Raw genomic sequence first — 13,325 nt, forward strand, 5'->3', positions numbered from 1 at the left:
CATGCTCATATTTGTCTGTGGTTATCTGCATGTCTTTGCATTCTAGGCATTATTGTTTTGGTTGGTTGTCATCATCATTTTACTAAATTAGGTTTTAAAGTAATGCAAAGATGTTATTTATACACATATGCTTATTTGCAGTTTAGGTTTGTGTTTATCTCCTCCAATTATTTTATTCTAAGCACCTTTTTTGTTGGTTGCTAAAGTAATCATCTTACAAAAAAACATTTTTTCAAGTTTCACAGACATTCTTGGTTTATTTTTTAATTCATCATTTTCTTTTTATCCCTTGAGTACTGTTATTGTATCCATACAGGTCTTGTTTCAGTGCTGACGTCAGGGAACTATCTGGCACTAATTGTTCTAACAAACTCAACTAAAAGTTAATGCCCGTTTCATAGAAATATTCAACGCTTCACTTAATGGTGCTTACCATTACCTGTGAAACATTATTTTCTAGAGGTGATATTTACTATTGAAAAAAAGCTTTCATCTTCAACAACTGTCAGAGCTGTTCTCTGAGGAGCAAAAATGAATCCCAGCTGCCAATTGCAGGTAACTTAAGCCTGCCACAATCATTATGAATGAAGAATCATGTACTCTGTACACGGTTGGAAAACACTTGCCCAATCTGAGACACAATCTGGGAAAAGGGGGCTTAATGCATGTGCATAAAATTTCTTCCCTGATTAGCCAGTGCGGTCCACTTTTTTGTCATTTTTCATTTAAATGAATCTCTTCTAAACTAAAATCAAGTCTATGGGGAAAGTGTGGTCCCTAATTAGCCTGTGTGTACCACACAGGCTAATCTGGGTCGACACTTTATGAATATGTTTTAAGCTCTGTTTGAGATAAATTAACATTGAGCCAGTGTGTGATTAGGTGATAGATGAGAACAGATTTGTCAAAAATGTAAGAAAAGTTTCATTCACCACAAAAAAGAGGCGTAGCCAGTGTTTACAGGTCTTGATGTACTGGTGTTAGCCATGGTTTTCTAGAGAACAATTGAGGCATTAAAACGGTTCCCTGTCAGCTTCCCACCTGGAATTATCATCTAGTTTCTCCTGGAAATGTTTCCATTTCACTTGAGGCCCTACTTTATGATTGTAACCTAGTTTCTGGATTGTCATTAGAATTGTATTAATCCTCTTGTGCTGAAAATGGACATGCATAGAGTTTGCCGGGGTCATGGCAACCATTTCTAAATATACAACATATAGGAAATTGGTTTTTGGTGAATCTTTAGTTAGGAGGGAGGTATTGCCAAGAAATTGTGTATGTATGTTGCTGATATAAAGGTCAAGCATGGGAGTTCATTCTGTGCCTGTGAGGTAAAGGTCATGTATACTGTTGTTAAAAATTGCATTTGTTTTTGGTCTCATTAAGCAAGTTTTTATGGAGGTATTATTCTGAAGTTGTGTGTATTTGCAGCTTACATGCAGACCTAGCTTGGTATTGCACATACACATGTACATAGTTATTGTAAATGAATACATTAAACATTCATATATGGGTTTGGTGGCTGGCATATTTCTTGTTGTTGTTTTGTTTAAAAAAAATATGTCTGTCTTCTAAGCAAATGCATGTGGACCACGCACTGGGAAAACAGGGCTTAAAGCATGTGAGTAAAGTGTCGTCCAAGATTAGCCTGTGCAATCCTGTAGGCTGATCAGAGACAACACTTTAAGCATTTATGGAATTTTTATGCTCCCCGAAATAAAAATTTGGCGGAGCATATAATGCCAATTTGTCCTTCCTTCCTTACTTCCTTCCGTCACACTTTTGTTACCTTTTCTCATAGCGCCTTCATTACTGTACCTATCTCTTTCATATTTGACATGTAGGTACCTTGCATGGACCTCTACCTTTTGATGAGGTTTGAGGTCACTGGGTTCAAGGTCACGGAGGCTAATAAAAGATTTTCCTTCATGCTTTTGTTACAGTTTCTATTAGCGCCTTAAATACTTTACTGATCTCTTACATATTTGCAATATAGGTACCATGCATGGACCTCTACCTTTTAATGAGGTTTGAGGTCACTGGGTTCAAGGTCAAGGTCACGGAGGCTAATAATAGGTTTTCCTTCATGCTTTTGTTACAGTTTCTAATAGCGCCTTCAATACTTTACCTATCTCTTACATATTTGCAATATAGGTACCTTGCATGGACCTCTACCTTTTGATGAGGTTTGAGGTCACTGGGGTCAAGGTCACCGAGGCTAATATTATATTTCGTCATGCTTTTGTTACAGTTTCTCAAAGAGCCTTCAATACTTTACCAATCTCTTTCATATTTGGCATGTAGGTACCTTGCATGGACCTCTACCTTTTGATGAGGTTTGAGGTCACTTGGGTTAAGGTCACTGAGGCTAATAATATATTTTTCTGTTACACTTTTGTTACAGTTTCTCATAGCGCCTTCAATATATTACCGATCTTTTAGATGTTTGGCATGTAGGTACCTTGCATAGACCTCTATCTTTTGATGACACTTGATGTCATTTGGGGTCAAGGTCAAGGTTACCGAGGCTAATAATAGATTTTTTAAGGTGGTTATTAACACATAGATTGACAAAGGGCATCATCGGGGAGCATTCATTGTTTTCAACGAGAAAATCCATTCTAGGGGGAAAGTGTCATCCCAGCAGTCTGCACCGGCTAATCTGGGATGACACTTTTTGCACATGCATTAAGCCCCATTTTCACATAGAGTTATGCATACATAGGATTGCCAACTGAACTTCCTGCGTTCTCTTCAGCCTGTTTGGCACTGACCTATTGTTGTGATGTCTGCAAGTCTGGCAACTCCTAAAGTATCTTGAAGTGGGATGCATGAAATGGATTATGAAATCATGTTTTGATTAATGACCAGTAGACTTACACAAACTTTTGGGTGAGGGCCAAAGTATTGAAGGGGAAAACAGGAAACACTCATTTCCTAAGAGCTGGGTTTATATGAGCAATCACTTAGGTCCATGGCTTTTTATACGCCCGTCTATGACGGGACGTATTATGGTATACCCCGCGTCTGCCCGTCCGTCCGTCCGTCTGTCCGTCCGTCCGTCCGTCCGTCTGTCCGTCCGTCCGTCCGTCCGTCTGTTAATGTCGTACGCTACATCAAATATCCTTTGACAGATTTTCTTCAAATTTTAACACAATCTTAATATTGATAAACCCTGATCCCCTTTCGTTTTTGACGGAATTCTGAATTGTAGTTCCAGAGTTATGGGACTTTGTTCGTCAAAATTTCGTGATTTCATTGAATGCCCTACTGTAGCTCAAATATCCTTCGATGGATTTTTTTCAAATTTCAACACAATCTTAATATTGATAAACCCTGATCCCCTTTCGTTTTTGACGGAATTCTGAATTGTCGTTCCAGAGTTATGGGACTTTGTTCGTCAAAATTTCGTGATTTCATTGAATGTCCTACTGTAGCTCAAATATCCTTCGATGGATTTTTTTCAAATTTCAACACAATCTTAATATTGATAAACCCTGATCCCCTTTCGTTTTTGACGGAATTCTGAATTGTCGTTCCAGAGTTATGGGACTTTGTTCGTCAAAAATTGAACAAGGTGAGCTTTTTTCTATTCCGATTGTACACTACCACTTACCCATCTACATTTCTCTTTTATTATTGGTCAAAATATCTATAACAGGTTAACTTCAACTCCATATCCTCTAAAGAAATGCATACATATACTCAAAAAAAGATATGGTATGAATGTCAAGGAGACGGCGCTCCATGCTCATGTACTTATAAAATAAACCATGTATTCAAATACAAATAAACTGAAGTAAAAAAATGATTCAAAGGGTTATTTATTACCTTACTACTTCATTGGCGAACGACGGGCGTATCATGCGCTCATGGCGCAGCTCCTCAGTTAAATGAAGAATCATCTTAGGTAATTTCAACTGATAGCTGCAGATGAGGAACCTTAGAGTTATAATTAAAATCAAAGTACTGACAGTACTGGTGTGATGATGCTTTTGAAGTGGATGGATATAAAAGCATCAATTTAAGTTTATCTACAGCACCACAATTGTGTATGTGGGTACAAAAAAAAAATTGGTACGAAAAAATAATGCCAAAAACAAATTTGGGTACGAAAAAAAATGTGGGTACGGAAAAAATGTGGGTACGAAAAATATATTGGGTACGAACAAAAATTGGGTATGAAAAAATAATTTGGTGGTTCAGAGAAGAAGTACCCGTGGGGAACTTGACCCATTAAGCAAAACTGGGAGGCGGGTTTACTTCTAGATCAAATCTAAAAATAACTACATTTGGGGTTTTCCCAGCGTCACAGCGTTTGAAGTGCCACCTAGCAGTTTCATGTCTGGTTCCTGTCCCGAACTTCTCGATAAATTTGAAAGAGGTCGGGAACCAAGCTGCCTTTACCTTTATCAAGGATAATCAGCCATTGAGAAAATTTAGCTAACTCAATCGGACTGGCTCGTTCTTTTACATAGGTCACCATTGTGAACAATTGTTTCATGGTATGATAACTTAGACGAGCTGCTTCGCTGAAGCAGCATCGTCAAAAAATGATTGTATACAAATATAATATAATATTTAAAACCATTACAATCTGATTGATATTCTGATATAAAATTATACAATTGTATGAGATCAGTTTTGTAATTATTTGAGATAAGATCAGTTATGTTATAATAATGATATATGTACTATTGATAATATTGTGGTACTTTTTATCAAATCATATGTTTGTGTTTCACTGTTCCTTTTGAATTAGACTTAATTGAATGGTATTATACTAATTTTGAGTTACCATTAACAATAGTCTGTTTGAATGGCAGTCTTCCTAGCAAATAATGTAGGTGTGATGCATGGCATGTAGTTTAGATAGTAAACTGTATTATACAGTTAAATATCTGAACTACTAGTATGTACACCCTCATAGGATACTAGCCTGATATTATATTGTATCAAAGTGCCTCTGGTTTTATTTACTAAAACTGATATCAAACAAAAGCAAATATAAGAATTTTTTTATTCTGTATGTAATAGTATTGGGATTTTGTTTGTAGATTGCAACATTGGTTAAGAAACTTCATGAAAATTTGCTGTACAACATAAACCGATGTAATGGGATTATAATGAGGAGTGATGACACTTATAATAACAGTCCTTAAAAAAAGCATAGCTTGATGTGCAAACTAGAATGAGATTGAATGTCTGTAGTTTATAGTATTTCTATGAATATTTCATTACAAAAAAATTACATCAGTCATTTAATTCAACTGTTTGATCAGTAATTGTCAATGAAATAGAACTAGCTGTGCGTGCAATATTGTGCCATGGCATGCAATCCTGCAGTTCATCATCTAATGACGCCTACATCATCAGCAAATCTAGCATTTTAGGGAAAAAGAAGCATATTGGAAGTGAATAAAGAGTGGGTGTCATAACATTAGCATAGAATTGTTAGCAACAATTTATTTGAATCTTGAGTATCAATCTAGATGGATTCTCAGTCATGTGTGTGTTGAAGCAATCCCACCATGTGTTGCACTTAACTGGGTAGACTTTTGTTTCTACCCTGTCACATAAAATTCCATACTTAAGTTGAAATATAGTGGTTAAAGTTCTAATAAATTATTATATTATCCTGGTTAAAGTGTTATGTGTTTAGAAATGTGCCGATTATTCTGTAGGGAGATTAGTAATCTGTAGTGTTGACTGGCTTATGGGCCCAGCCTGTGGGGCTTATCAGTTACAGGGGAAATATAATATGGATCATAATAAACTTCAGGGATAAATATGCTGCAATGTGTATGCTATCAGGGTTTCTATGACTTTCATAAGTTGCAGATATCCCACAGTTTCTAATGGTTTTAATTTCCTTTTCCCTAGACAGCAAGTGGTTTCAACCACTTAAAAGACACTTCTTATTCACTTATATACCGTTGAATCTTAATTGTTGAAGTAAAATTTTTACTTAGAAATGGACCTATTATCAATTATGACTTGATTTGTTTGAAATTCTGGTACAATTGCACTTGAATAAATTAACAATTTAGAATGTGTTTTGTTGAAGTTATCAAAATTAATATTATTTGATAATAATGAGATGTTTTTAGTGATTTATAATTTAATTTAAGTGTTCATATTTTATCTGGAAATTTCATCTAAATATTTGTGTCATAACTGAGACTTATTTGTGGCAGTAATTGTATATTAAGATAACTATATCATAATTGATATTTATTTGGAATGATGGATTGTGTAAATGTGTTATCTTATTTATATATAAGTGTATGTACATGTGGATGAGATTACCTTAAAAGTCGGTGATCAAACTGGCACAAGATGGAACAATTTATACAACTTCAGGTGATACATACATTTTAGATTATTATATTCTATGGCCAGAGTCTCTTTGCCCATAAACTTTTACACCTTCAGTTAATAAACTCAAGTATTACATGTTTTGAACATCAATTTAAATAATTGGCTCAGGTATTGTCTAGTTGTGTTTTTTCATGTTGTTGATATTTCCTGATGTTTCCATGAATGGCCATGTATCTGTTATTACTTTTACTGCTGTTATTGAATGCAATTGAGCTGTGCTCTGTGAAAAGGGGGTTTAATGCATGTGCATTAAGTGTGGTCCCAGATTAGACTGTGCAGTCTGCACCTGGCTAATCAGGGACGACACTTTCCGCTTTAACTGGATTTTGCTAAGAAGAGACTTTTTGTAAACAAAAAATACCATAAAAGGGAAAAGTGTCGTACCTGATTAGCCTGTGCAAACTGCACAGAATTATCTGGAACAACACTTCATGTACATGCATTAAACCCTCTTTTCACAGAGCACGGTCCAGTTACTATTAAACAAAAACACACATGAGGGAATGTTTTTAAAGGGAGTATTCAGTAAGCCTGGTGTTGGTATCATATATATAGTTTCATATGAACTTAAATATTTAAATATTTGAATGGTATTGACATTCATTTTTAAGAACTCAATTGTACTTTGTGTCAATTATAATGTCTTTAAAGGCTAACAATAGTCTTTTAGTATGTACTTGGGCATTTGAGGAAAATATGACAATGTGTGAAACATTAATAGCCTGAAGTTGTATTAATAAAAGCTGGTAACTTGCAATTTATTTTACATGGAAATTACCTTCCATGTATGCATTCTGGGAAATCCTTAAGAATTTTTGTGGTGGTTCAAAGCCCAGAAGAATGTGAACTTGATCAACAAGTGGTAGTATTACAAGAAAGGAAATTAAGTCTTTAATTTTGATGTAATGAAGGAGGATTAATTCCATTGCCCAATTCAAAGAAAACACATGTTTAACAAACTTTGGGAAATGTACACCTAAACTGCCTTGTGGAAGTCGTAAAGTAATTCTGGAACTTTGGAGCAGCCTTTCTGGAATATTTATGATGCTTTCTGAGCTTTCATTTAAAATTATTGATGTTTGCTCGGCTAGAATATAATGCTTGCAGATGATTGTTATTTTTGCGCACCATGACAACTTGGCTGTGCAGTACAAAAGAAATCCTGGCAGGAAGCCTATTTGATGGTTTATTAACCCATTTATGCCTAGCGTCTAGGAAAAAGGCCTTGGCAAACAGCGTAGACCCAGATGAGACGCCGCATGATGCTGCGTCTCATCTTGGTATACGATTTTTGCTTAAAGGAATTTCTGTAAGAAATATTCTAAATATAAAAATAAATATACTAGACATCCCTAATTTTGGAAATAAATTGATCCAATTTAGAAGGATGGGAGAGTCCACTAGGCATAAATGGGTTAAACTACATGTATTACAAGAAAACTCATAATGCTAGATTTATTGAGACTTTCTCTACTTAATCAGGCCATTTGCTATGAATTCAAAAATCGTAATATAGGAATGAAACTAGGTTGAGTTTAAAATAGTTATTATGCCCCCAAACGAAGTTAAGCGGGTATATAGGAGTGAACTTGTCTGTTGGTCTGTCGTCTGTCGGTTGGTCCGTATTAAGTGTCCGCTCTCTAATTCAAGTTGTTTTCATCTGATCTTCACCAAACTTGGTCAGAAGTTTTATCAAGATGATATTAAGGCCAAGTTTGAACATGAGCCTTGCCAGGTCAAAAACAAGGTCATGGGGTCACTTAGTAGGTTTTAAACATTGAGCATGGTGTCCGCTCTCTAGTTGAAGTAGTTTACTTCCGATCTTCACCAAACTTGGTCAGATTTAGTTTTATATAGATGATCTCTAGGCCATGTTCAAAAATGGGCCATGCTGGGCCAAAACTTAGGTCACAGGGTCACTTATGCATTTTGCACATTCAGTATGGTGTCCGCTCTCTATTTCAAGTAATCCTCATCTGCTCTTCACCAAACTTGGTCAGAAGTTTTATCTAGATTATCTCTAGGCCATGTGCGAACATGGGCCATGCCAGCCAAAAACTAGGTCATGGGGTCACTAAGTGCGTTTTACACATTCAGCATGGTGTTCACTATTTCAAGTACTTTTCATCCGCTCTTCATGTGGGGTTTTTCGTCACGTCTGTGACAAAGCTCCAGTTGTTATGAGGCAAGGTGTCTGTAACAAAAGGTCTTTGGAACATTTAACTACAATTTAACATAATATCTAATTCAATAAAATTCAAGCTGTAATTAAGGCATGTACTTTCTATATAGGCCTCTATAAGTAGTTTGTATTTGAAACAAAGTTCTTTTGCTCAGTCCCCAATACAAAATAAGGACAGTGTTTAGACATTTAGTTTTTACAATTAAAGCCCACGTATCTGCTCAGTTTGACGTGGAGCTACCCTGTCCGCTAATGAGACCACGAAACCTTTCATGATTTTTAAGTGGACAGCGTAGCTCCTGACCAGACTGTGTGATTGTTCAGGCTACTTTAGAACTACGCTAGGTGCATATGACAATTAAGACTTATTTTTGCACGACATGGGTAATATATATTTACAAATTAAGCATTGTGTGAATGTTCTGAGAAAAAAGTTCCTGATTAGGGTAAACAAGGCTTCAATATGTCTCCATATCATTTGCCAACAACAAATTTTTGTCTCACCCAATTTCCTTATTTTACTTTTTCCGTTGTTAACAAAAATGTATCCTTTATAGGTGGAGGTAGTAGACATGGTGTCCGTCTGATGATCAGGAGGGTCGATGTTTGATCTTCATTCTTGGTGTATCCTCAAGTTCTTCTTGTACGACACTGAGGACTAGTTTTACCCAGGAAATTGACTCAAGACTGTCTAATTAAGCCTAAGGATGTCAATGCCATTTAAAATGTAGTATGAAGATGTTTATATTTTTTATACTGATACACTCATGTTTGAAGTCTTTGGGCTTTCTAACTACCAATGGTTTCACGAGAATACCATATTGCATAATATGTTCTGTTGTTCATCGAATGTGTCACCCCAAAACACAAAATGAGCCTTGTTCTGGAAAAACTGCTTAATGCACGTCTGTAAAATGTCATTCCCGATTAGTCTATGCAGTCAACTTAATGCACGTCTGTAAAATGTCATCCCCAATTAGTCTATGCAGTCCACTTAATGCATGTCTGTAAAATGTCATCCCTGATTAGTCTATGCAGTCCACTTAATGCATGTCTGTAAAATGTCATCCCCAATTAGTCTATGCAGTCCACTTAATGCCCGTCTGTAAAATGTCATCCCTGATTAGTCTATGCAGTCCACTTAATGCATGTCTGTAAAATTTCATCCCCAATTAGTCTATGCAGTCCACTTAATGCACGTCTGTAAAATGTCATCCCCGATTAGTCTATGCAGTCCACTTAATGCATGTCTGTAAAATGTCATCCCCGATTAGTCTATGCAGTCCACTTAATGCACGTCTGTAAAATGTCATGCCCAATTAGTCTATGCAGTCCACTTAATGCATGTCTGTAAAATGTCATCCCTGATTAGTCTATGCAGTCCACTTAGGCTAGTCAGAAAAGAGACTTTCCACCTGTATTGTTTTTGTCCTCTACCAGTTTCACTGGAGGGGACTTGTGGTTGTGCTCTGTGTGTCCGTCAGTCCGTCAGTCTGTCACACTTTTCTGGATCCTGCAATAACTTTAAAAGTTCTTCATAATTTTTCATGAAACTTGAAACATGTATAGATAGCAATATGGACATTATGAACGTCATTTCACTTTGTTCCTACATCAAAAATTATGGTTGCTATGGCAACAAATAGACTAGAAATACTGCTGAAAATGGTGTATTTTCTGGATCCAGCGATTACTTTAAAAGTTCTTCATATTTTTTCATGAAACTTGAAACATGGATAGATGGCAATATGGAGATTATGCATGTCATTTCATTTTGTTCCTACATAAAAAAATCTGGTTGCTATGGCAACAAATAGACAAGAAATACTGCTGAAAATGGTGTTTTTTCTGGATCCTGCGATAACTTCAAAAGTTGTTCATATTTTTTAATAAAACTTGAAACATAGATAGATGGCAATATGGACATTATGCAAGTCATTTTACTTTGTTTCTACATCAAAAATTCTGGTTGCTATGGCAAGAAATAGATAAGAAATACTGCTGAAAATGGTGTTTTTTCTGGATCCTGCGATAACTTTAAAAGTTGTTCATATTTTTTAATGAAACTTGAAACATAGATAGATGGCAATATGGACATTATGCATGCCATTTCATTTAGTTCTTACGTCAAAAATTCTGGTTGCTATGGCAACAACTAGACTAGAAATACTGCTGAAAATGGTGTTTTTTTCTGGATCCTGCGATAACTTTAAAAGTTCTTAATATTTTTTCATGAAACTTGAAACATGGATAGATGGCAATATGGACATTATGCACGTCATTTTATTTTGTTCCTACGTCAAAAATTCTGGTTGCCATGGCAACAAATAGACTAGAAATACTGCTGAAAATGGTGTTTTTTTTGGATCCTGCGATAACTTTAAAAGTTGTTCATATTTTTTCATGAAACTTGAAACATGGATAGATGGCAATATGGACATTATGCGCGTCATTTCATTTTGTTCCTACATCAAAAATTCTGGTTGCTATGGCAAGAAATAGACTAGAAATACTGCTGAAAATGGTGTTTTTTTCTGGATCCTGCGATTACTTTAAAAGTTGTTCATATTTTTTCATGAAACTTGAAACATGAATAGATGGCAATATGGACATTATGCACGTCATTTCAGTTTGTTCCTACGTCAAAAATTCTGGTTGCTATGGCAAAAAATTAAAAAAAATATATAAAAAAATCTGACAATGGTGGTATTTCTGACAATGGTTGAGCCGGTAGGGGACATATATTGCTTGGCAATAGTTTTGTTTTCATATGATGGAAGTCTCTTCTTAGGAAAAATCTAGTTTAGGCGGAAAATATCACCCTGCTTAGCCTGGTGGACTTCACAGGCTAATCTGGGATGACACTTAATGCACATTCAATATACCCCATTTTCCAAGAGCTAGACTTCAATATATTCTATGCCATGGTTTGGCTGTTTCAGATCTACACTGACTGGGCCAACCACTACCTAGAGAAGGCGCGCAGCAAGCGGTATATATCTGACCTGCAGACGGACGTGACAGACGGCGTACTTCTAGCAGATGTCATCGAGGCTGTCAGTAAGTACACACATGTATAGTTATAAGTTATAACAAGGCCGTGTGGTGAATATGGTCCAGTGTAAATAGTCCTTTGGCAGTATTTCTTCAAGGCCTTCTGACAGTGATAGAAAACCATTTTTAGCCATTGTTTCCCACCTTTGGCCATGTTTGCCCACCCTTGGCTATGGTTGCTCACACAATTTGGGACACATTATAAATTAAACCTTCGATTTTCAGCTAGTTAGGTTTTACTGAAAGATATTAAATTTTGGTGTGGTTTGTGCTATTTTGAGAATTCCTAAAGGCAATCCCTCCTGTCGGTATGGTGACCACCAACCAAGCTCACATGCGCCCATAATGAAAATTGAACCTTGATCACAAGTCGTATGTAGGTGAGGAGCACTTGTATCAACCATAGCTCTGACTGGACAGTTATAGGTCTTTTGAAATGTTCAAAAACAGTTATATAAAAAGATATATTTATTTTATTGTCTATGTTAAACTTTGTTGTTACATGTTCATATTTGCTCATTGAAATACTTCTCATTTCTTTGCAGCTAATGAAAAACTTCAGGACATCAAGATGAAGCCAAAAAACAATACCCAAATGGTAAGGGAAGTAACTGTGTATGAGATTTGGTACAGTTTCTTGTAAGAGTGCTCTCTCTTTATGGAACAGTGCTCCAGCTAGGCCTAAATTGAAGGGTGCCCCGCCCTGCCCCTCCGAACCTCCGCCCTGCCCTTCCTAGGGCCCCACCTGCCCTTAAAAAAAAAAAGTGCCCTTTTGACAGAAAAGCCCCCCTGCCCTTTTCAAATCCTAGCTGGAGCACTGATGGAATATATGCTACATGTTATTTGATAATGTTGTACTCCAACTGGTTGTGGCTCACACAATTGTCAGTACTATACAAAAAAATTCACCATGGTGAATTGTAGTGAGCTGAACAGTTGTCCTTATTGTTATATTTCAATTTATATCCCGAACCAAAGGTGTCCTTGCCATATAGTGTTTTTATAAACTGCCACATGTCTATTTTATAAATTATTGTTTATTCTGTTGTTAATTTTTTTCATAGATTCCACTATAATTTTACGAAATCAGCTTAAAGCAAATGAAACTTAGTTAATTTATACTATAATGTCTTGAAAATAATTAATATGGCTTATATTTAGATGAAACATGTTGAGTAATATGAAAAAGATAACCCAGTGTTTCTAATTTACTGGTACCTCCTTTAACAAGGCAACTCCAATTATTACAACCTTCTAATTATAGAAGGTATAATTATATTGGCATAAATGAAGGTAAACAAATCCAAGCAGAAAATTTGCCCTGTATTTGAAACTGACGTACTCAAATGGTAATATAAACTGTAACATCCTTATTATTTTGGCATAAACATTGATGTTTCGGTGGTAGCTAAAAAGGAAAATTACCACTTACTGTGTCATGCCCTCAACATTAATTACTGTGAGATTTCGCAGATTCTAACATTACAGGGGGGAGAAATCATGGCAAGCAATGAGTCAGCAAAACTATTATTTGATGTCTAAACCAAACCCGTTATTAGACGCTGAATTCTGATAGTCCCTAAACTCGATTGTTAATAAAATGCCATATTTTGTAAAAAGTTACCATGTTATAATACAAAAATATTAACAATAGCATATAACATCAGCCTTGTCATGCAAAAATGGCTCTTATGTCATATGTGTCCAG

At 35.9% G+C, this 13,325-nt stretch overlaps 1 protein-coding gene and 1 long non-coding RNA gene across 6 annotated transcripts in view; one reads left to right on the top strand and one right to left on the bottom strand.

The window, feature by feature from the left end:
- Positions 1-13,325, bottom strand: part of LOC127849528 (uncharacterized) — a 145,590-nt gene that overhangs the window by 81,762 nt on the left and 50,503 nt on the right. The gene's annotated exons all lie outside the window — the stretch shown is intronic.
- Positions 1-13,325, top strand: part of LOC127849524 (neuron navigator 3-like) — a 200,169-nt gene that overhangs the window by 23,882 nt on the left and 162,962 nt on the right. For all 5 annotated transcript variants that reach the window (XM_052382148.1, XM_052382147.1, XM_052382145.1 and 2 more), the window contains exons 2-3: positions 11,506-11,623; positions 12,163-12,215. In XM_052382148.1, the coding sequence (XP_052238108.1) occupies positions 11,506-11,623; positions 12,163-12,215 (171 nt within the window). The remainder of the gene's footprint in view (positions 1-11,505; positions 11,624-12,162; positions 12,216-13,325) is intronic.

The sequence above is a fragment of the Dreissena polymorpha genome, chromosome 11 (assembly GCF_020536995.1).
Source record: "Dreissena polymorpha isolate Duluth1 chromosome 11, UMN_Dpol_1.0, whole genome shotgun sequence".
NCBI classification, from domain to species: domain Eukaryota; kingdom Metazoa; phylum Mollusca; class Bivalvia; order Myida; family Dreissenidae; genus Dreissena; species Dreissena polymorpha.